General features: G+C 36.4%; 1 protein-coding gene across 1 annotated transcript in view; it reads right to left on the bottom strand.

Moving 5' to 3' along the window:
- Window positions 1-24,644, bottom strand: part of AQR (aquarius intron-binding spliceosomal factor) — a 69,811-nt gene that overhangs the window by 5,750 nt on the left and 39,417 nt on the right. Inside the window, exons 21-34 of the mRNA XM_075503047.1 lie at window positions 23,285-23,431; window positions 22,649-22,718; window positions 19,921-20,031; window positions 18,217-18,326; window positions 15,463-15,598; window positions 13,514-13,723; window positions 12,543-12,680; window positions 11,572-11,643; window positions 7,343-7,530; window positions 6,131-6,302; window positions 3,278-3,448; window positions 2,415-2,500; window positions 1,458-1,632; window positions 216-329 (exon numbers count right to left, since the gene is read on the bottom strand). Coding sequence (XP_075359162.1) covers window positions 216-329; window positions 1,458-1,632; window positions 2,415-2,500; window positions 3,278-3,448; window positions 6,131-6,302; window positions 7,343-7,530; window positions 11,572-11,643; window positions 12,543-12,680; window positions 13,514-13,723; window positions 15,463-15,598; window positions 18,217-18,326; window positions 19,921-20,031; window positions 22,649-22,718; window positions 23,285-23,431 — 1,900 coding nt within the window. The remainder of the gene's footprint in view (window positions 1-215; window positions 330-1,457; window positions 1,633-2,414; window positions 2,501-3,277; window positions 3,449-6,130; window positions 6,303-7,342; window positions 7,531-11,571; window positions 11,644-12,542; window positions 12,681-13,513; window positions 13,724-15,462; window positions 15,599-18,216; window positions 18,327-19,920; window positions 20,032-22,648; window positions 22,719-23,284; window positions 23,432-24,644) is intronic.

Raw genomic sequence — 24,644 nt, 5'->3', positions numbered from 1 at the left:
TTTTGGGACTTAAACTGGGGCTTGCATTACTAAAAGATACAGCTCTTGCTACTGCAAGATTTTAAAGACCTCAATATTCTCACTCCCAGTCATCAAACCTTCTTGAATTTAAAACATAACAGGAACAGTGTCAAACCTCAACAGCATCTCATGTCACTTACTAAAAATCAATTTTATTTTAAATGCACACCTTCCAAAAGTTAGAAGGTCCTTACCTGTTGATAGTGGCGTGTACTCTGTATCATGTGCATATACATATTGTACACAAAGTTAGCCATTTGAGGCATGTTCTTAATAACATGTATTTGGTGAGATGGTCTTTCTCCATTCTAAGGAAGGGGGAAAGAAGTAGACATTCAGCATGCAAAGCAAAACACCATTATTCAACAGTTATTTAACTATATTAGAACACATAAACCCCAAGAAATTAAATAATGCTTTTTAAAGGAAAAAACAGCTAAATTCTTTGGAAAGATAGGAAGTGTAGGTCTTACACTTTGGGGAACTAGATTAATCATGATACTGCAGCCCAACAAAGAAGTTTCAAAAGGAAAGGCTGGGTTCTGATGCTTACTCCATAAAGCACATTTCAGACTTGAGTCATTTAACACATTAAAGGCACAAATAGTGTAGGATCAGATTAGGACTTAGCCTCCTTGTCCACCACTGCCCAGCTCCTTCTTGCTCACATTCACTGACCACACACACTGCATTCTTTGTTGCACAGTGGGCCTGAAAGTTTCAACTGAAGGGCTCCCTCCCAAACTTGTCAACAGCGCTTAAGACCAGGGAAAGATCTGTAACTGAATTTTGAGTTCACGTAGGCACCCCTTCTCAAAGCTCCAGGAAGCAAAGCAGATACTCTCCTCCATTTCTTCATTTAGCATCCTACTCTGTGTCCCCTGTGCTTAGATGCTTAACACAAACCTTTCCCTAAAGAACTAGTGTACTATTACAAATTACGTTTTCATACTTATGAACCTAGCTCAGCAACAAAACTCTTTTGCGATTCTGGACCCATTAAAAAAAAAAAAGTTAATTGGTTATCCTGAATTACTCAGTCAAATATAATTTTACCTCTTCTAATAAGAAGTGATTAGCTTTGTGTGGCTTTTTTTTTTTTTTGAGAAATAACGTTATTTTGTTTCATAACAAGACCAAAAATATGTAACACACTAAAAACTTACCTATTTATCGTAAAAGAAAAATATTGAACCACTTACACAGGCAGAACTTAGGAAAAAGCAGCCACAACAGTTACATTGATAACTAAGTTTTGTGGAAAAATTAAAAACAGCTAGTGTGTATCATGATAAAAGTTAACTCTAGGGATATAATTATCCAAGAGGTACTGGTTTAGCAGAGAAGATGGTCCCACCTCTTATATCCCACTCAAAAAAAGTGGGCAAACACACACACCCATTACAGATAGCAAAATTCAGAGCAGCTGTTCTTACCTGTCTTGCTGTTGGAAAACATTCCGTGGGAACAATATGGAGGTGAAGTGGTCGAGCTGTGAGTTGGCTGAAAGCTGGAGTTAGCTCAAAACAGTTCTGAAACAGCGATACCCTTGCAAAGATGTAAAGCCCGAGCCTGGCTCTTGACATGGCAACGACTAATCGTCGGACATCCCTTCAGAAAACAAACAAAATGAATCATGTTCTTTTCACTGATGACATAGTTGCAATAAAAATAACTAGAAGTATACAGAAGTCTTAATTAAAGGAAATATAATCTGCTAACATACGATTTTGTCTTTAGTTTTTTCCCCTACCTACTGTTTCAATAACTACCAAATCCTAGAACCATTATATGAAGGAGGGTTCACTGTACCAATAATGATATGAAAAATCACCCTTTACTATTTTCCTAGACTTCAGAGGTAAAGATTTACATTGAGAACACATCACAATAGCATTTCTCTATCCCTGAATGAGTTAAGATGAGTTTGATAACTCATCTAACTACTGCTGAATAGACAAGCCCACCACAAACCTGAAGTGCAAGCATTTTAAACTACACATCATAATGCAACTTATGCAGTGATCAAACACTTCCAATACAAAACAAATAAAAAGCTCACTTACAGGAAAGAATCTACGAGAAAATTTAAGCCTGCATTTGTTCAACAAACGTTACATTCCTATCGTTCTACCAGGGTGAAACCAAGTTCAGCCTATCTGCAGTAATATAAACTAATTATAGTATAAGAGCCATTACTAAAGTGGTTGTGAAGAGGGTACCAGACAGTAATAAGAGGAAGTATGTCTGAACTTCATTCAATCCATAGCATTAAACTTCATTTCTACTACATACTCAAATAATTGAACGCTTTTGTATAATGTGCTATAAACATCTTTCTGATACAGAAAACATGTAGTTTAATGACACTACAAGAGTATCTTCTTACGTACCTAAGGTGGCCTACAGCTTTGGTACGCACTAGTGAAAGGAGAATATAATCATTTTGTTGACCTTGAAATCTGTCCACAGTTGTTACCTAGAGAATCAAAAACCAAGAAAAAACGTCCATAGGTTAATCTTTGCCATTTCAATTAAAACGTGACACCAAAATTTTAACATCAGCTTTGGATTGAGACTGCAATAAATGGGAAAAGAAAATGCTTTAACTCTGGTTTAGTTGACCTCTACCCAAAAATCATCAGCCTGTTCTTTTTGGGAGATGTTGGGAGGAGCTTTTGTCTGACTGTATAGCGATTCTTTTACATTTTTATTCAATTCAGACAGCTAACAGTGGGGTGCTAATACCAAAAGATTGTGGAAAGCCATCAGTTTTATAACACAGAGTTTTAACCTGCAGAATTAGCACCAGACTTTTATAACCAAGTTTTTTATTTGTTTCATCAGATTTGTCATCACACGTTTTATCAAATCATTTCCATTCTGGGTGGATCTTCCTAAAGGTGTGGGTTTTTGGTGGTTTGGGGTTTTTTTTTGGTTGTTTGTTGTTTTTTTTTTGTTTTTTTTTTTTAGGACAAAATAAATGACAAAGAAAAGAGTTATTCTGCCCCATGTAGTCTGTAGCCTTTCCAACTTCACTGACTTCAGTTTATTCGTATGTCAAATTACAAACAGTCAGAAACAAGGGCACTACTCTATGAAATTCCACAGAATGTAGGATAATAAATGTGTAGTTAACCAGGGAATACTTGCACAGAAAGCTGTGAATCTATTCAATTAGTCTGTTCTATAATACGACAATTTAAAAACAAACAAACCAGAACCACTCCAATCACTGATATATTTTCAAAGTCACCTTGTTTGGCCGTCCAATCAGCGGATTATTTCCACACCGCTGATTAATGACATCACGGATCAGGTGTTTCTGTCCATTGTATGTTGTCAGGATACTTATCTTGTCTGCAGGATAACCAAGCAGGCACATATACATGAAGAGTGCTACAACATACTCTGCTTCACCAAGATTCTTAAGTTTAAGAGGAGAGGGGGAAAAAAAAGAAACAAAGAAAAAGAAGGGGTTACTCAACTTGTAAAGTTGGAAAGAGTAACATCTATGACATTATCATGTATTTAGACAAAAATCTCACTGCTGAAAAATGTCTATAGATCTGATCTTTCTTTGTTCAAAGCCATTTTGAAAGAACAAAAGAATCACAAGCAGGTTTAGGAACTTCATTCTGATTCCTCTTCAGAGAATTGTTGAAAATCTCTACATTACTGTTAGTCATTCATTGACACTTTCCAATATCTACTCATAAACCCCCAGTTTTATTTCAATATGAGATTAAAATCTAAGTATTTAATAGTCCATTTAAATTATATTTATGAGCTATTAAATATTTACACATTTTTATATAAATGCATGTATATGCTACTAGCTGTCTGCCCAACAGAAACTGCCACCTTAACTGTATTATTACAGAACTCAACCAATACAATATTTCATTTTTTTCTTCTTAAAGGTCACATGCCAAAAAAACACCTGTTACATAAACCTGTGGAATTATTATTTGTTAAAAAGTATTACAAGTTGATAGTCTACAGATACCTGTATTTAAATACAAGGGTTTAAAAAACATTTACCGCCAATTTAACATGGTTCCAAATAAGCATGCAAAAAAGTTGCAATGACTCACTCTCCAGTAAGCTGAAAATAAGAACTAGTTGAACTAGAATAACTAAACTCCTTTCAACTATTAATTAGGAGAGAGACATCTGGATTATCAAATCCAGTTATTTCTACTGAGGCTATACCTATTCAATTTCAAATGACCAGCTGTTATTTTGTATTGCATAACATTTTTTCTGTACTATTACTACTAATAAATGTCTAGTAATGAAGATAATAAGAGTCTAAACATAATTATTTACTACTAATAAAGCATCACTCTTCTGGCTGTAGGAAGCTTTGTCCTATTTCCAGACGGAAGTTATTCATAGCCTGTTTAAATCCCTTTTCTGTCAAGAAAAATTATCTTTTAGGCTAAAAAGTTATTCTCAATTGCTGACATTTATTCCTGCTCTATTTATACTGGGAATACTTATCCCCACTTGGTGTATGTTTGACTAGGCTAGATATACCAGCCTCCTTTATTTCTTCTTAAGTGGGCTCTGCATTACTTGGAAAATGCAGTTGCTACACATACCAAACACCTGTGGGCATAAAGCTATTCTACAAATCTTAATCCTCTTTAAGTCTGGAAAGAAATGCCCAAATTCACAAAGAGAGAGATAATACACGGCAGGAATTTGTTATCTCATGAAAAGCCATGCAATGCCACCAACATACTCTGCCACCACACACCTCTCCATCCTCAAGATCATGAAAAAAAATTAACTGTCAGACCTATTATAAGAGTTTGCTCATGAAAGCAGTGTAGTAATGATAAAGGTGTTCTGTGTCCTTGTGTGAGTGTTCTCAGTCTTTTTTGGCGCAGGAGTGGACTAAAGCAGTGCTCAGATTCTCAGTTATCAGAATCCTGTTTTTAAGGCACCAATTTCAGCTGTTCCACAGGACAACTTTTTACTACTTGTACATTACAGTGTTACAGCTTAGAAACAAAATCATAAGAAACTCTCCCCTCCGAACAACCCTGTCCTCAAACTAGAAATGAGATATAGCGGATTATGGCTCACCATAGCTTTGTTCATTAACAGGACACTAGTTTGTATTAAAAAAAAGTGAGAGGAACCCAAGCATAAACTATGAATATCTTTCATACCTTTTAAAAAATGGATTAACGTAACTCTCAATGAGTTCACAGGGAAAAAAATGACCACAAATACTATCATCTTAAAGTATATTGTTTGCTTTCCATAACATTAAACAAAATATAAGGTGTTAATTCCATGTTTGAATTAAACTCATTAACTTGCACACAGCTCCAGCCTCTAACTTTGCTGAGACCCAAACTGGTAATTTAGGCACCACAGTTTGTTTTCATCACTGTTTTTAAAACAAGAAAAATAAGAGGACTGAAAATATAAGCATCGCATTACAAGTGTAAAAAGTTTTCCTACATTTAAGATAAATAGATGGAGGCTGTTGTTGCTGGCTTAATTAGAAAATTTAGTTGAGAAATTCCAAGGCTAAGGTTTTTTTGGCAAAAACCTTTTGGCAAAATTGTTTTACTTCAGCTTCAATGTCTCTCTGCCTCTTATGTATATTTCTTGCACTACTGTTTCATTCTTTTATGAATGGGCTTTTTAGCATTCTAGATCAAATCAAAACAGTGACTCTTCAAACTCACATATGTGCCACAGAGCAAACTTTGATCCTGCATGTACAGGGGAGATGCTTCTGTTTATTTCACTACCATGGCAGTACAGCTGAATTACAATGGACTTTAATTTGCCATAAGCCAAAACAATGTTTCATAAAGAACTATACACCTCTCTCATGACATTGACAAAACATAGATACCAAGCAAAGTCATTCACATTGAGCAAAAAGCACAACATAATATGGTACCATTTTCAACATTCAAAACTGATTATAAGGTAAAAAAAACCCATGCATACACATGACTCAATTATCTGAGAACATGAATTAAACATCTGTTTACTGTATTTTGATAGTCTGTTTTCACTGCAGATTTAAAAAGCCATATCCAGATTAAATAAAGTACACATGTAATATTTTTCTTACCTGATAGAAATAAGGATTGGGTTCAGACTCTCCCACACCGTTGAAGTCTTCCACGTTTATAAGCTGGAAGTCGTACAAAAACCCAGCATTGGCTGTTCTGAACTCTGGCAGAAGCTGCACGTGAGGTAGGTTACCCAGATTCTTGTAACGCCAGTTGTAGAGGTTACATAAACTGCCCAAAACCACAGAGAGATAAACCCCAAATAGTTAAAGGGGGTTCTTGAACTCATTCAAAATAATTCAGATACATACAACCCCTCGCTTTGAAGATGAATGCTTCTGTAGGTTTTCAGTGAAAAAAATAATACTGCTGGATAGCCTGTACGTATGTGAATGAACACACTTGTACAAGCTATCCAGCAATTACTTTTTAAGTTTTGATCTTGTTTGGTTCTCTCTCACAGAAAACTTCAGATTTCACTTCTTTTTAGAAAGCTCAGTGCAGCACACTCACCCTTAAGCCTATTACACTTCATCAGCTCTACACTAAAGGGTACAAATTTTGCAAAGAAATCTAGTAGGAATTTTCACAGGGAACAAAACTTAAGGAATATTAATGCTTCTTTACAAAAAGGAAAGAGTAAGGGAAAAAGGATTTTCTGCATTATCCGCTGTAAAGCCTCTTACTGCAAAAAGCAATTTATTTTCTTATTTTGTGTATTTCCATGTATTAACATGAGATGTGAAGGGAAGCAACCAAAATCTACACAATTCTGAATCATATCTGGTATTTATAGGGACAGCAATATAACCAAAACGCCTCAGTCAGAAATGCACAACAATATCCAGACCAGATAAAGTAGCAGATAGTTCATGGGGAAGCCACCTATAATCAGAAAAGACAAAGCGTAGGAAGGTATGGAAAAAATCCTTGATCAAGATATCGCCTGCAAAGTGAAGGAATTCTTCTGCTCTCTTATCTCTAAGAAGTTCTCTGAGATGTTGCAAAATAGTAGATGGAAACATAAACTTCATTTATCATCATACTCAGATATAATTTGCATTTTTAAAATCATACTGAAAGTAACTGTTATTCAGTTAAAATCTGACTTCCTAGTCTAAGCTGAAGCAAATGAAACAAAACAACTGAATTACAGTTTTGCAAACTCCTGTCCTAACAATAGAAAAAAGTTCCCAGTACTATGTGTGCTTTTCCAATTTCTAACCTGGTAGGTTTCTTACAAGCTAGGCATGCCATTTTCTCTGTCTCACCTTGCTCTTGCTCTTCCTTGTGCATCCAAATCAACAGTTGGCACTCCAACACGAACAAACCGTGTAAAGAGGGACTGCTCCATGTTGGAGTATTTTTGAAAAGCCATGTTCTTAATGACTGGTGGCAACTGATGATGGTCACCAATCATAATCCACCGTTTCAAACGACTGAATCCATCCTGGGGGTTCTAGAATTAAACAATTACACAACTGTAACTATTATAATATAATCGAGACACTCAATTACAACACATTAATAGTCAAATCGGCTGTCTTACTCTAAGCCCTAAATTTCAACATTTGTTCTTAAGCTACACTGAACTGCGGTCATTTTAAAGACAACTACTAGCTTCTTTCCAATCTACTACCAGAAAAATGAAGTAGTATTTTAAATAGTCTTGTTTCTTATAAAGCAACAGGTAAGTTTATCTTAAAATGAGTAGAGAAACATCAAGATAAATATCATATTACATTGTTTTAAAGGCCAAAAGTAACATATCACAGGACAAAAGGAAGAACCAATTATAGAAGTTACAGTAGTAAAAAACCTGATTTCTACACAGTACTGTTACCCTAGAACAGCCTTTTAAACATTATTTTTTGGATTCTGAGATAGTGGATATGAAGTGCTTGAAGCGCCTGAAACAATTTTAGTGCTCACGTCTGGGGCACAAACTGAGCCTGCTTTTCAAGTGCCTCTGTCATTCATGTGCTTCACCTGTTTACCCCTGGAATTCCCACATGGCCTCTTCCACGACCAGGATGTGCCTCTAATTAATCCTCACCCTGGCTCTTGGACTGAATGCTCTTCAGTATGTTTGGTATATCTCCTTCCAGTTCCTCATCATCTTTTCTGTACCTATATTACATACTGACAGAGCTCATGAAGGAACATTGTAATATAGGGACAAAAAAGGAACAGATGTCTGGGTAACATTATCCAGGAATTAGAATCCTGAAGATTCCCACTTGCTAGTTTTACAATTCAGACCCTCATCTCTTACACACTTCCGTGATATTTCCCTTTCCCCACAGGAGCACGATTCAAGACAGAGCCTAAAGTTCCTTTTCTTGCCACTTGAAGTGCAAGAGCACTGAAGCTCTCTCTGATCAGAGAGCAAGGAAGAAAAACTGAACTCTGGACTATCCAGCTCATCAAGCCTGAAGACGCCTTAGTAAGAAAGTAAGAGGATGGAAATTATTTTCAACGGCATGGAAAAAGATTCTTTTTTTTTTCCTCCAAAAAGGTTACTGATCTGGAGAAGACCAAGCATTCTATATAATCATTCTGCTCTTATCAGCAATTTCAAACTCGGACAGAGCACCCTACAAAGAACTCTGTTTTTTAAAATTTCTTACTCTGAATCGCAAGTGAAAGAAATCAAGTACTACTACTCTGTAAGCCTAGTTCTTTAGGTTTTGTTAAAAAAACCTCCTCAATTTTCAAGGACTATTTGGATGGCTCTTGTAAGAACGGTCATGGAATATCCTCCAGAATATGGCTCTATGGTGAAAAGGTCTGCTTCAATTACACAAAACTCTTCAGCTTCTGCATTGCTCATATACACATCTTTCCCCTCACCAGCCTGATGCATCTGGTTATTCAATGCTCATTCAAAGATTTGAAAAATAGTGTAAGATGTTTATTTAACTAAATAATTTCTTTATCAATCAAAACCATGGTAAAAAGCCACACGGTATTTATTCATTACACAGCACTACAGTACAACGTTGTAGCATTAAATTCAAGACTGCCAAAAAGCAAAAGCAACAGCCTAAAGTATTACACGTGTCTTTGTGCACAGAGATTTGAATACCTAATTGCAGGAGAAGCCATCTAAGTGACAACTTGCGCCTCCATACTTTTCTGACAGTTAGGGAAATCTAACTAAGCAGCAAGAAGAAATCTTGTATTTCAGGTTTAACTAAACTGAATGTTGTTCTAGAGACTACAGTGAGGATTCATTAAGCCTGCAGGACAGAAAGGAACCAAGTCTATTTCATTGTATTATTATAATTGCTGAACTAATAAGTGAAAGAGAGCTTGACTGTCACTGTTTTATGATTTGTGAGAAGGCTAACCCAGTAGAGGTTTGCTCTCAAAACACCCCAAACAAGATGGACAAATATGTGCTCCTGTTGAGAGTCCAGGCAGTATTTGGGGTTTAGAGGGTGAATCAGTTGCCTGCCTGGTCAGAATTTCAAAAAACTCAGCAGTCTTTAACACAGAAGGTGTTAAAGAACTACATTAATACCCCTAAAACTTAAAAACCTACAGAGTTAAACAGTAACTAAGAACAGGACTTGGGCTTTATTAGCAATATGGTTGACTTGGACATGCACATTCTTTGTGCACTTAGCCCATACTGAGTTACTTTCCTGCAACTGTATTCTACTCTCCATTGTTAAAGAACAAAGTGAAAAATTATAAGCTGCAGTTACAAATGTATCAAATATTTCATGGAGTTTCTATCACACCTTTTTCAATTGAGATGAATTTTCTTTTAGAATGAATATCCAAAAGCTTGGATGTGGTTTTCTAGAAGACTTAGAATTAGACTTAGAATTTCTAGAAGAATTAGATATTTTCATTTTCAATGAAAATATCTGCTCCAGGCAAAACTTCTGAAAGGAAACTTAATTTTAGAATATGAGCAAATGCAGACTGTGTGTTTTTCAGAAAGCCACTAAAAGTAAGAATCAAATCAACACTATAGACTGTCTTCAGTTTTACTGCCTTCCCACAGTTGAAGAGTTTTTGCACAGAGTTCCTGAGGGAGCCCATACTTCACTTCCAGAAGTGAAATTTTATCTCGTGATAATCTGAGATTACAGAGATAACAGAGCTGCAGATGTGCGAGAAGCACATTTTGCTTACTTATGAAATCCTCTAGCTTTTAAAAGAGGAAAGTGATGCATCTCAAGCTCAGGTTGCTAAAAGCAACCAGATAACCTTCATTGGAAGCACAAAAAATTTCAAGACAGTCTGAGTGAATGTGTTGAGTTTAGAATGACCAGAGTAAATGATTTTAGGGAAAGATACTCAACTTTAAAAGTCGCAATGCTGGCCCTCTATTACAGAATCACAGAATCGTGTAGGTTGGAAAAGACCTTTAAGATCATCAAGTCCAACCGTAAACCTAACACTACCAAGACCACCACTACACTATGTCCCTAAGCACCTCATCCAAATGTCTTTTAAATACCTCCAAGGATGGCGACTCAACCGCTTCACTGGGCAGCCTGTTCCAATGCTTGATAACCCTTTCAGTGAAGTAAAATTTCCTAATATCCAGTCTAAACCTCCCCTGGCGCAACTTGAGGCCACTTCCTCTCGTCCTAAATTACAACAATCCCTTATGTTACAGAGCCATTGCTACCTGGCTTCCTAAAAACTGTGCTATAAATATCCCCTGTGCCACATTAGCTTCAGTTTCCTTCTTTCCTTCCCTGCATTAGCAGTACCTTTCCAGCTGCAAGACTTCCATTCAACTGCATCACATCTGCATTCCTTTATCTACCAATTGTTGGTTTGCCAAAGACAGTAAAAGCTACAGTTTATTCCAGGCTAAACATTTACCAATTAGCTAGACAAAGGGTGCATAATTACTGGGCAAAAGTAGAAGTAGAACCAGTAACCATTTCTTTTCTTTCTGTGGAGTTGTAACATCAATTACAATGTCTCCTCTCTAATTTGCTCCAGTTTTCCTTAAAGTTATAGGTGCTTGGTATCTCTCTCTCTCTCTCTGTTAATCCTGACTGAAACTGACCAAACACCACAAGCAGACAGGATGACACAGAGCAATTATGTAAGCCTTACGTTCTCGGGAAACAAAACTGTTATTTAATAAGAAGTATTATTTTAACAATTTTTAAAATTAGCAATAATCACTATTAAATAAGAAAGAATAAGAGTAACAAAGCCAGAACCTAGTTTACGTAAATATCTTTGCTTTTTTATTTTCAGAATGAAAGCCTGCTAATGCTACTATTTAGTCAATAAAAGCAACATGTTTAGAACCTATTAGCTTACTCCATAATATTAAAAAACAAGCATAAACAACTAAGGTAGAACAATGTGAAAGTTCTTACTGTCCACTCAAATGGCAAATATCAGTTCCAGGTTACTTTCTGCACAAGACAGTTTCCTTTTAACATTCTATATTGTTCAAGGACACAGACTTTCATTTATCATTTTTTTGTCATATGTTTTATAATTCAAGTCTAACCTGCAACAGGAGAGGTATAAAGGTTTCTATCTCCAAAATCTGAGCAGACTCTTCCATTAAGATGTTGTCATACTGAGAGAGAAAAAGTAAAGAGATATCCATCAACCAAGTAATACAGATTAATGCTGTTATTCAGCCTACCAAAAGAAGCATCAATTACTCATTCAGTTTTTGATGGGTGGGACAGTTACAGCAGGATTTTACCTTATAGGCAAAATATCAGTATTACTAAAAATCCATGTCAGAGGGTGAAATCCTACTACATCAATGGCAGATCCATCTGTACCAATCAGGGCTTACATCTAGAAGGAATCCATGACTGAACTACATTACATGCTTCCCACATGCCATAACCCATCCGCAAGAGAAAAGCTTTCTGCAGTGGAGCAAGCTGATTAGGTATCTTTGCATTGAAGCAGAAAAGGAGCACTTTTGTGATCCAATACGGTGCATTATCGGAGAAAAATAATACTGAAAGTATTATTGGTGGTGGGCTTTTGCTTCGTTTGTGTCAGATAAAAGTCTGTACTAAATGAATACCTATGGTTAACACTGCAGAGTGAAAACAGCAGTGCATCATAGTTCTTTTTCCTCAAATTGTTCATTTTTTAGGTTAACAAAGTTATAAAGGCCATGTTTTTTGCCCAATTCTGCCTTTATTTTATTACTCGATCATATCACTGCTGTTCATGATCTAATATGGCAAAACTAACTTTTTTTTTTAATAGACATGCACTATTAAGCATTTTTATATATACAGTAACTTAAAAGTGATCTCAATTTACTTACAGAAGTTAAATTTTTCTTCAGTAAAATTACAATTTGAAACACACTGGTAAAAATGCAACTCAAAATAATCTAGTTGCCTAGATTTAGGACAGATAAAAAGGTGGTGGTGGGGTGGGGGGGGAACAAAAAAACCAAAAAAACCCAAAAAACAATTAGTGTAGTAACATTAGTATAACCATTACTTTGAAACCTAATTCAACCAGGTCATGTCGTTTCAGAGCAGCGTGAGTACAAGTCATGGCAATGATTTTTGCTTCTTTCACCAGCAGGTATTTGGATCTATCCAGGCCACTGCGAAGAAGTTCAAACGCTCTAAATTCCTGTGGAAGAGAAAAGAAAATCTTGAAAGTCAGAATACAAAAAATTATTGCTTATAAAATGTATTCATTCAAACTATCTGGCCACCTTCTTAATATAATTAGGCAAGAAAGTTATGACTGTATCTACTGTTAAGAATCCCATCTGAATACTTTTTTAATGCTAAACCTGGAAACAACAATATTTCAAAAATCAATCTTCTAAAAACACATCCAAGAATTCTGCAACCTCTGTGTATATGTATGAATTTGCAGACAATTGTTCAATTGATTCTGAGGAACCCTCTCAGAATCCCCCAAAATTTTGTTTTACTACATCTTCTTGTTTCCTACTTTACTGCATCATAACATCACATCAACTTCAGTATTAGAAAGACCAATACAGTTAATGTGACCAAATGATACCCACGATCACCTTTATCCTAACTTTTGAAAGCTTCTCAAGCAGTTCTGGGAAAAATAGAAGATAATCTGTTTAAATTACTTCTAGATTATCTGATTAAAGCCAATTCACTGTAAATACAAAGACCCTGTGAGGATCAGAGGAGCAGTGATAGGTGCACCAACCCTAGTAACCTAATCAGTGAAAATGGAACACACAGAATGGCTGCTTCCTAAGATTAAAATAAAACAGATTATACCCTTGTCCCTATTGTGAGACATGCCTATATTACTCAAAGGTAGAAATTCTCACCTGAATGCCTTGCAAGCTAATGAAGCTGCCTAGAGGTATATACTCCTTTTAGGATGTAGGGCAAAAGAGAAATTTGGAACTGTGTGAGGTTTTTTTATAGGATTAGCCAGATCCACTTACCTTTAATAGTTACATGTCTTACCTCAAGCTGAGTGAATATTTTCCTAATATGTCTAAAACACCCTTCAGCAATTTCCATATCTTCTTCATAGGACTTGCCTTTGAAAATCGGTTGAGGAGCATTTGCAAAATACTGGTGAAAAGGAAAGAAACTGGAGACATCCGTAACATCTGGCAATTTTCCACCTTTAACTTTCACTTTGCTGATATACTCCTCCCAGCGAGACATTACCTATGGCAAACAAAAGTGTCATACTGACATGTTTTTATATCATAAAGTCATTGGCAAGGTGTAGTCTTGCATACATAATTTATCACACAAAAATTATCACAAAAGCAAGGTATGTCTAAATTAGCATTTGACCTTGTATCAGGACAACATTTTTGAAGTTGTGGTGGGTTGACCTTGGCTGGCTGCCAGACTCCCACCCAGCATCTCTCACTCCCCCTCCTCAACAGGACAGGGGAAGAAAATAAGATGGAAAAGCTTATCGGTTGAGATAAAGACAGGGAGATCACTTAGCAAGTACCATCACAGGCAAAACAGACTTGATTTGGGGAAAATTATTTAAGTTATTGCCGATTAAAAATAGAGTAGGATGGTGAGAAACAAAGACGAAACCAAAACCACCTTTCTTCTCCACCCACTCCTTCTTCCCAGGCTCAATTTCACTCCTTCATTCGCAACTCTCTTACCTCCTCCCTACCCTGAGCAGTGCAGGAGGAATGGGGCTTGTCATTCAAGTTCCTAACACCACATCTCTGCCACCCCTTCCTTCTCACACATCTCCCCTGCTCCAGCATAGGCTTTCCATAGGCTGCAGCTTCCTTCAGGGCATATCCACCTGCTCCAGCATGGGGTCCTCCATGGGATGCAGTGTCGATATCTGCCCTGACACGGTCCTCCATGGGCTGCAGGGGGACAACCTCCTTCACCATGGTCCTCTCTGTGAGCTATGGGGGAATCTCTGCTCCAGTGCCTGGATCACCTCCTGCCCCTCCTTCTTCTGACCTTGGTGTGTGGGGTTGTTTCTCATACTCAGTGCCCCCAGGTGCTGCACAGTGCTTTTTGACCTTTTCTGAAAGATGTTTTCACAGAGGCACCACCAGCATCACTGATGGGCTCAGCTTTGGCCAGTGGTGGGTCCATCGGAGCTGGCTGTGTCCAGCACGGGGCAGCCCCTGGCCTCTTTTCACAGAGGTCACCCCTGAAGCCCCCCGCTACCAAAACTTTGCCACATAAATCCAATACAGAAGCAAACCTCTTGATTGTCTCCACTTATAGTACTTTGGTTTAAATACAAAGTTGGATTCCTTTGGGACAAAACTGAACCAGAAGATGAGCTCTAGCAGTGCTCCTAGTACTCTGTAACACCTAATGACCATTTAATGTTTAGGCCCAAACTACAGCTAGCCCAGACTAACTTCTGTAAAAACATATACAGTGTATGCATTTGATCCTAAGTACCACTCTACAAGTCTGCTTAAGCCACACTAACTGCTAACGTAGACCATGTTACTGAAAAATACATGGAAGGGAAATGAGGAATATACAACATACAGAAAATCACCATTTTGTACACTATGCATCTGATTTCACACTGGCATTTAACACCATAAAAGCCTTCTAGCAGGATCATCAAGTAGCTGCTCTAATGCTTGTCCAAAATGTAAAGCAGCCCACATATTTTCCTATCTGAAGGACAAACTTCAGGTTAGAATCTTTGCCAGCAGTCATGAAGAGCAGCAATGCTAGCCTTTCAACTGGTGAGTCACCAGGCAGGATTTAAAACAATAGCAATAAAAGTAAGCAATGTTGCAATTATAGCTTTAGCTGTTATTGAATTTTGAACCACCAAAGAAAATGCGGTTTTTTTAGACTCAATTCTGAAAAATTCACTTCAATTTTTACAAAGTGTTTCATAACATATTGAGGTCATACAGCCTCTGTAGAAGTATTTCAGTCCTTACTTGGTATAAGAAAAAGTGGCCAGCTGTTTCACAAGTGTAAGAAACATCTCCTGGGACTCCAAGACTCTCTTGTAATCGCCCAACTTCTCGTAGAAGTTCAAGTCTTCGAGCCAGCACATAATTAACTCTTCCATACCTACAAAATGGATTAAATATAAATACATTTAAATACAAATTATGTTAATTCAAAACTGTTTTATCTAAGTATCACAATGAGGGATCACAAAAAACCAACACCCCCCCAGAAAAACCCCCTCACAATTACTACCAGGTTCCAAAACCCAAGAATTTGCTACATGCCGACTATTTCTATCAGTTGAGCCCTAATAATTTACAAAGCCATGCAAGAGCCGGTACTGTAGAAAAAGCTCCTTTTATCCTATCACTTCAACAAAAGCTTCCTAAGTGTTAGTAAAACATTCTCATAATGTACCTGTAAAGCAGAAAAGCATTACTTCCAAGGTACAGTTTAGGAACTATGGTACACTACATGTTACACAAACATAAGCAAGATATAAAAGTCTATGGACCATCATAAACGGAACCTATACCCGAAGCTTCAGTATGACAAGGCTGACTTCCTTTGGCAATATACAAAATGCGTTGCAATAATGCTTAGCCCACCATAATAGACAGGTCTACATCCACACATAGGAGGTTCTATACTCACAGCTGCCTGTTCAATAACTTTTATGACTGATTAGCTTGTAACCTACTCCTTCCATTCTTCCTCCTCTTAATTCAAGCCCAATTTTTTTCCTTTATAAATCAATTTCCTTAATCCATGCACTCCCCCCCTCCCAGAAGCAGTACAAGAAACACAAAAAACAATGTATCACATTTTCTAAAAAAGAAAACAAATTAAAAAGTGGTATAAATGGGTGGAATAAGTGAGAGGAGCAGGACACTTTCTTTTAAAAATGCATAGGTAGTTAAAAGCTCAAATGTGAATAAAGGCTAAATTTCAAGTTCTTATTAAACTTCCTATTCATAAAACATGCTTTCTGCACAGGAAAAAAAATAAAAAGACACAACCCCTGGTAATCACAATGAGTTCTATTGTCTTATTTAGAAGGGTAAGAGTAGTTAAAGCTGGAGATTTTAATTTACTAAGACACAACTGAATATGATATTGTTCACAACTGGAAAAAACAAGTTCCTCAGGAACTATGACAGTTAAGATCCCTGGAATACTAAATATTATTTTCTTCTTCAACAAAACTAATCCATTATAATTACAAGTGACTGAAACCAGTTGTTTGGGGTTTTTTTTCTCACACTTTCAATGTCTTCTTAATTCTCACAATTCCAGTCATATGCCTTCTTTTATGTATTCATCCATTGCTACAAAAATTTTCTTTAGCTGTGATTCCCTTTCTGTTTAAGTGACAGTACCAGTTTAATCAGCTCCTCTCCACCTTATGTTCTTATACCCCATGCCCTGCTTTGCTGTGCCTGCAGAGGGAGCAAAATAGGAACACTAGGCTTGCAAGCAGCAGAAATTCCTTAAGCAGTATTGTGCCCTCTAAAGCAGCCTGACAGAAAAACCACGAACTCAGAAGCAACCTAAAAAACAAACAAAAGGCATATGGGAAATAAACTTCTCTTCTCACAGTAGTGCAGCCCACCTTCAAATATATTCCACAACCCTTATCCCTCCCTCCCAAACTGCTAGAACCCATAGGACTTTGCAGTAATGTCCTGTAGGCCTGGAGTTACCCTGAAAAAGAATGAAAATAGACAATGCAGAGTGTTTCAAAGAAAACTCCTTTTAATTATGAGCACTGCTGTTCAAGGAATATACTAAATTATGGATATTACTAAATAAATATCTGCAATGGCAACATTTCACTAAGATTTTGGCTACCAAATTTCTGGAATAACTTGACTAAGTCAAAGCATTCAAATTTTAAAAAAAAAAAAAAATCACAAGGTATTTATTTTGCTAAATGAAACTCAACTATGCATATGTGGGTAACTTCTAGTGCCTATATATAATTTTTACTACAGCTTTTGAAGTCAAAGTATTGCTATAATAATCCAGTACTGGACAGTTCAGTTATTTCCAGTGCACGACCCTTATATCCCTGCTTACATTTATGAATGTGTGTAATCCTACTGACGTCAATTGGACTAACACGTAACAAACGTACTAATATTTACAAGAACAGGTTCTTAAGTCTTTGTACTGATATAGACTTGATAGCTTTCCTTATGTATGTATTATTCAAAATGTGTTATTTACCATGTAATAAGCAACTTTGTAATCAAGCAATATTCTGAAGAATTAAAAGCAGGAAGTTCAATTTCATGTTTATATTTATGTATGCAATATTCACCATGCCAGGAGAAGTGGTATCATATTTGCACAAAAAATTCCTAACTGCAAAAACCTAACTTTATTATTCAACTTCCTCTCATGAAACAGATCAATTCTCCAAAATGTGTATGGGCCCAGAATATAATGAACTACTATTGTTCAAGCAGCTGAGTTTGTGAACAAGCAACTGCCCGATTCTGCCTTTGGATTCTCAAGAGAACATAGTTTTTCTACCGAGTAAGAACCAAAATTACTTAACCCTGTATTGAAAACAAGTACAGTCTGCATTACTGGGATTCAAATAATACGAAACAGGTAAAACTTGTCAAGCACAGCTCCTGGCTTATTTACAAGGGAGGTAAAATGGATTCAACACATACAACTTGCTACAATGTTTCTACAAATGAGTTTATCATTACCACCTCCTTTCTCACCTGCTGAAATCTTTCTCTGTCTCTAATTCCTCTTCTCCATGACCCAGACGCAGGAGGTGGCGCTCATCAATGTCTAGAGCCATGATTTTTTCAAACAGCTGGTTCAAGGCCTAAAGATTGACAAGAACAGGAGAAAAGGTAGTTTTTAGAAGTTCAGAGGCTCTTGCAGGGGAAAACTGAAGAACTACTGGTAAGCCAGCTAGGAAATTATGCCTATTTTGGTATAAATGGAAGCCAGAGCAAACATGAAGTTCATACTGAAACTAGAGCTCTTAATCTTGACAACAGGGAAATTAGCCTACTAAAATTCTTGTATTTGCATACTTTATACAACAATTAAGTTTTATTTTACAATTTTAAAACAATTTTAAAATTTGATTCCATCACCTAGTTAATTTAGTTGATAAAGCTATCAGTTTATAAAACTGTCTCAAGAAGCACACTTTGCAACACTGATATTGTTAGATGACTTTAAACCATTCAACTTTCACTGTCCATTAGAAGAGCATGATCTGGTATTGACTGGCAGGTGCTGTGACTCTATTCCATATGGATAAGTAAGTTTTGCTGAACTAAACTTAAAGGTTTGCTATGTCTCCTGCCTTAAAATCTTCAATTCTCTAACAGCTTAATATCAACTGTCCAATTCAGTGTATTTCAAAGGCGTAAGTTTGTAAGCACTGGATCATGAAGTTATGAGACTAAGAATAAACACGAGCAAGCTCCACTTCTGCTTCAAGTCAGCTGGAAGTCAGGCAAACTTCTTAAAGTACAGCATCAAGGCATAGGGAATGAACCCTGCTGAGCTCATTTCCTGAAGTACAATTTCAAGTTCATGTTCCCATATAAGTCTCGTCTGGTAAGAAGAGTCTCCTACCTGCTTCAAATTATTTCCTTCCTTTTCTCCCCAATGGACATGCTCTCAACCCTTTTCTCTCAGCTTCACTACCTGTTAACTCTCCCGCAACCCATTGTAGACTGGCCTATATTATTCCAAAATGAAGTCCCATCCACTATTCTTTGATCAATAGCGTAAGTGCTTGATCTTGCTTTGATGAATAAAGACAAAATGTGTTCCAAGTAGTATGTTCAGTTAAAATAGCTCATAACTGAGATAGGATAGGCTAATTAGGGAGAACAGGAAATAGATGACCCTGGTTTCCAAACAAATCCTTCCAAACCAGATGTAGAATTACAGTAAGAATCTTCAAGACTTATTATTATTATTATTATTATTATTATTATTATTATTTTATATATGCTTGAGAATTAGCAGCTAGACTCCATCTCTTATAGATGGGAAGCAAGCATTCAGCTGAAGAGGCCACAATACTTTTCATGCCTTCCCTTAGAAGCACGAAGCACAGAGCAACCAGTGTCTGAGAAAGTTACTTAGCAAAAAATCTGGCATGCATGCAGTGAATGTGCAACTGTAAGAACTGCGCAGACACTTTTTCAAAATACTTCCTAATTTCTACCCCCAACCAGTTAAATATATTGAAAACTTCTGATAAATAGCTCAGAACTACAAACCTGAAATTCAAAAATTTAATTTCACATTATCAAACTGGCAAAACTGCACACAAGCCATCTCAAGTTTTCATTGTTAAGAGACAACTGCAATCCCAAACCTACTGATCTCAATACCTGCTGTTCTTCTTGATTTTAATTACTGGAAAATTTCATACATGACCGACACTTTACCTGATTAGAATGGGTAACTATAAGAGTTCGTTGTTCTGGGAAGTTATGATAAAGATTAGATATTATCTGGACTGCTACATCAGTCTTTCCAGTACCAGGTGGACCCACTACCTAAAAACAAACAAACAAACAAAAAACCCAAATTAAAAACAAAAGTCAACACACAATTTATCAGAATATTGCACAAGACAGAAATACAGCCAGTTGGGAAAAAAGCAGAACAATCTCACAAGACACTGACATCATACATTAACAACAAAAAAGTCTTCTCATGTACAATTGCTTGCTGGCTTCTGTGAACTTCAAGAACACGTACATGCACTGTGAAAGACTTAGCCCAATGCTAAGGCAGATTCCTGCCTAAAAGGAATACGGTGATGCAGCAATTACTTGCTGGCTTTTGTAAACTTCAAGAACAAATACAATATATCATGAAAGACTAATTCAGATTAGTTAGGCAGATTCCTGCCTATGGGGAATATGGTAATCCAGCATATGAGTTACTATTCTGTTTCACAACCCATGAAAACACATCTCCTCAGAGAAAAAAGGCTGTTTAGCTTCAGGACAGGCTAAATACAGGGGAAACAGTGAAAAAAAACACCAAAACACATAACTGAAAAAGAATAAGGTGAGGCAGATATAAAGAACAGAAAAAAAGAGTCCATTCTTTTTATTTACTCAAAAATATAAAACTGACAATATAGAAGTAATACTGACAGTTAATGTTTTTATAGGCTCAATTATACCAACATTCAAAAATTGACACCTGAGACATTTTAAAGGTATCCAAGTATTATAAGGCATCTCAAAGTAATTTGTTCAGCATTAAGAAGCACAGAATAGCAGGTTTCACACGTATGTACACATAAAATTACAAATTGCTATGAAATCTCACTTGCTTTATTTAAGGAATCTCATTGATCACTGGATTCAAAAGCAAGTAGGACTGTACTTCTCAAAAATATTTGACAGAAATTCATGACATAATGACAGAAAATAAAACAGGCCTATATTACATAACTGTCTTCTCAGTCTTGCTTTCTCTCCCTGCAAAAAAGTGTGTGATGTACTAAAAAAAAAAAAAAAGTCAGAACTACATCCTCAAAAACAAAAAGCTGACTTTGTCATTCGTTTTCCCTTTTGACCTAACAGATGCTCGTTCTCTAACACCTCTTAAAAATTAACAAATGTGGTTTTAGTAGAAAAGTTCAAATTATATAATGACCATCTTCTCAAATACTTAGGAAAGCTGACAGAGTACCAGGCACAGGAAGTTACTTTTCTTCTTTAAAGCCCTCCAAAAGTGATGTAGACAGTAGTTTATAATGCATTATACACTTGAATTTTAAGGTCATTAATAGTTCAACAAATATTAAATGATACTAACAAACAGTATGCAATGCTATTTAAAAAAAAAAGGACAAAAATAAAAACTGGATGACTTAGAGACCCCCCTCTCTAGTATTTTGTGTGTTATTTACATACTACAAAATGGTAATAAAGATTTTAATTTCCCAATCTTCTTTCCTATTGATAATACTACTGATAGAAAACAATACTCCTATATACCCACGTGGGTATTCTTAGACAAACTGTAATTATGTAAAACCCAGCAGTTCAAATCATTCCAAAAAAACCCCTTCCAACACTGTTTAAAAATCAAATTTAAAGCAGCTGTCACTGTGGCATTTTCACAGCATTCAAAAAAAGAGCTTTAATTTCTAAACAGACCCTAAAGTTGATATTCTATCAACAACCTGAAAGTTCTGCTGTGTTCTACTAGAATACGTATCGTACTCAAAAACACTGCCAAGAACTCAGGTAACTTTTATATACATTTACGACACCACTAATTTCAGCACACCTAGTCAGGCAGGGACAAAAGGCATACAATTCCATTGAAGTTTATTTTTTCCTTTGCGATGCATCTTTTGTGTGCTAGCTACAGAGTGTATAGGGACTGGTAAAACACAAGGAGGAAGGGAAGGAAGAAGAGTATGGTACTAATGAATACCAATACAAAAACCTAAAAATTAGCATTATTGCCTATATAGACCAAGAAGAAATTAGGAGTATCAGAGAAAAGTTATTCAAGTATTCCACCGAGTCACTACAAGGATAGACTGTACTTCACTGGGAGACAGTACTTGTAGTCAAAGACTAACTGACAGTGATAGATCTTAAAGACCTTTGCAGAAATTCACTGATCAAAAATTATTTTCATAACAAATCTACAGCTTTGGTTTGGTTTGTAACTTCTTAGTTCTAGAATTCAGCAGGATATAAAGGATTGCACATTACATTTCATAAGACAGCAGAAAAAAGCTCCCTGAAGACAATTCAATGACTTCCATTTCCTTTAACAGATAGATCAGACTAAAAACGATGCTAGTAATTTAAAACAGCCCAAAATGACAGATGTGGTAAAAGCTTTACAGTCTAAAACTAGCAATCCAGCCACTGAAAGAGTAAATTCAGCTGCTGTGGAAAGTCTTCAGCCACTGAAACACAGGATACAGTTATACAGAGATCAAATGTGTTTCTGTATGATTTTGTGAAGATGGGAGGATGTGGAACCTTTCTATGTTAATTTTTCATATTTTTAACTATTAATACAAGTGACCTCAGTAAGGCTACAGAAATGGGCATTACTGGTATTTCACTGAATGTACCTAAAGCCAAAATCAAATAAGTAAGTGTATAAAATCCTTAAAAATATTCTTACCATAGTTAGCCCAGGCTGCATTCCCGCACGTATAGCTTCAATCTGAGTATGGGTAAATTGAATAGTATTGCTGTAACAAAGCAAAACAAGATCAGAGAATTGATAGATTTTGCCAACGGTTTTGATAAAAGCAATTGTTTTAACGTTTGATTTAGATTAATTGGCTACATGTTTCTCCAGAATTACATGCTTGCAAACTTTTATATAAATTAAATCATCATTACAACTATCTTCTTTATAGACATGATAATCTTGTAATTTCTAAGCAAGACAGTAAATCACGCTGTCCATGTGACAACAAAATCATCCCATCTAAAAGATTGTCTATCTTTAGTTATTATTTGCTGAGAATGCTGTAAAATTATTTAGGTATTGTTCTCCTAATATTCAAAGTCCTGACACAATAAAAGACAGTATTTCTCATTGTTCTTCAAGGGAATTTTTTGACAGAGAGGGGATAATAGAATAGTTTGATTTAAATATAAAACAAAACAGTCTCATATTCAAATCTTCTTTCGGTAATGAAATCAAAATGACATTTTGTTTATAATCAACAATATTATTTTTAAGTATTTCTGAAAGTGCACTGCTATGCATGTGTTACCATTTGTGAATAAGTTTGTATCCATTTATTACCGTTTTGGCTGATTATATGGATATGGTCCCCTGTTTGGAATGACGTGAGGCTCTACAATCAGTGTTTTAGCTTCTTCAGGTTTTTCTTCATTCCTATCCTCTTCTTTTCTTTTCTTTCCTTTACCTCCCTTTATTGGGAAAGTTATCCTGTAACACATAATTTAAGACTACACTTCAACACGTTCACTATGATACCAGACTGTCTTAGAAGTTTATACAGAAAGATTTTTTTGTCACCATTAAGACGAACTTTCACAAAATAGGGAAACAAGAATTGCAGATGACAAAGTATCAATAAGGATAAGGAAAAGGAATGACAAATAAATTGATGAAGCAGATTATAAAAGGGAAAAAAGATATTGTTTCTTCAGTCCACCTGAAGAAAATATTCTCCAACACTATGAACTGTGAAACTCAGTTGCCAAAGTCCAAGGAGGTCCACCAGGAAGGACAGAACTGTCAAGTCTAAAAATGCTGGACAACAGCACCACTGAAACAAGACATGTAAATCCCATTTAGCGGTCACAACTGTAGGCATCCTATTTTAGAAACCATTTCTAAAATAAAATAAACAATATGGGATTTCAGACTTAATTCTTTATTTTGATTGAACGGGGTTTCCAAAAGCTCAAATTTTAGCTGATGTTGAAATTCTTGTTCTTAACTTGTGTCCTGGTTTCAGCTGGGATAGAGTTAATTTTCTTCCTAGTAGCTGTGTTTTGGATTTAGTATGAGAATAATATTGATAACACGCTGGTGTTTTGGCTGTTGCTAAGCGGTGCTTACACTGGTCAAGGACTTCTCAGCTTCCCCTGCTCTGCCAGGTGCACAAGAAACTGGGAGGGGGCACAGCCAGGATAGTTGATCCAAACTGATCAAAGGGCTATTCCATACCATATGACATCATGCCCAGTATGTAAACTAGGGGGAGCTGGCCGGGGGGTAGCGGTCGCTGCTCGGGGACTGGCTGGGCGTCAGTCGGCAGGTGGTGAGCGGTTGTATCACTATTTTTTTTCTCCCTTGGATTTTGTTCCTCTCTCTCTCTTGTTGTTTTCCTTCTCATTACAATTAATTATTATTATTACTATTATTTTGTTCCATTTATTAAACTGTTCTTATCTCAACCCACGAGTTTTCTTACTTTTTCTCTTCTGCTTCTCTCCCCCATCCAACAGGGGGGAGGAGGGTGAGCGAGCGGCTGTGTGGTACTTAATTGCCGACTGGGGCTAAACCACGACAGCTTGCTTTAATGAGACATGTAAGGAAACTATGAAATTAAAAGTCTTTAGGCTGAACTTGAGGAGGCTAGATACCATAATGCAGAAATTAATACTAGGTGTCTTGAGTCTATCTCATACTG

This window comes from Mycteria americana, chromosome 5 (genome assembly GCF_035582795.1).
Source record: "Mycteria americana isolate JAX WOST 10 ecotype Jacksonville Zoo and Gardens chromosome 5, USCA_MyAme_1.0, whole genome shotgun sequence".
Taxonomy (NCBI): domain Eukaryota; kingdom Metazoa; phylum Chordata; class Aves; order Ciconiiformes; family Ciconiidae; genus Mycteria; species Mycteria americana.
Note: the sequence above shows the minus strand (reverse complement) of the source record. Positions and strands in the feature narration are given on the sequence as shown.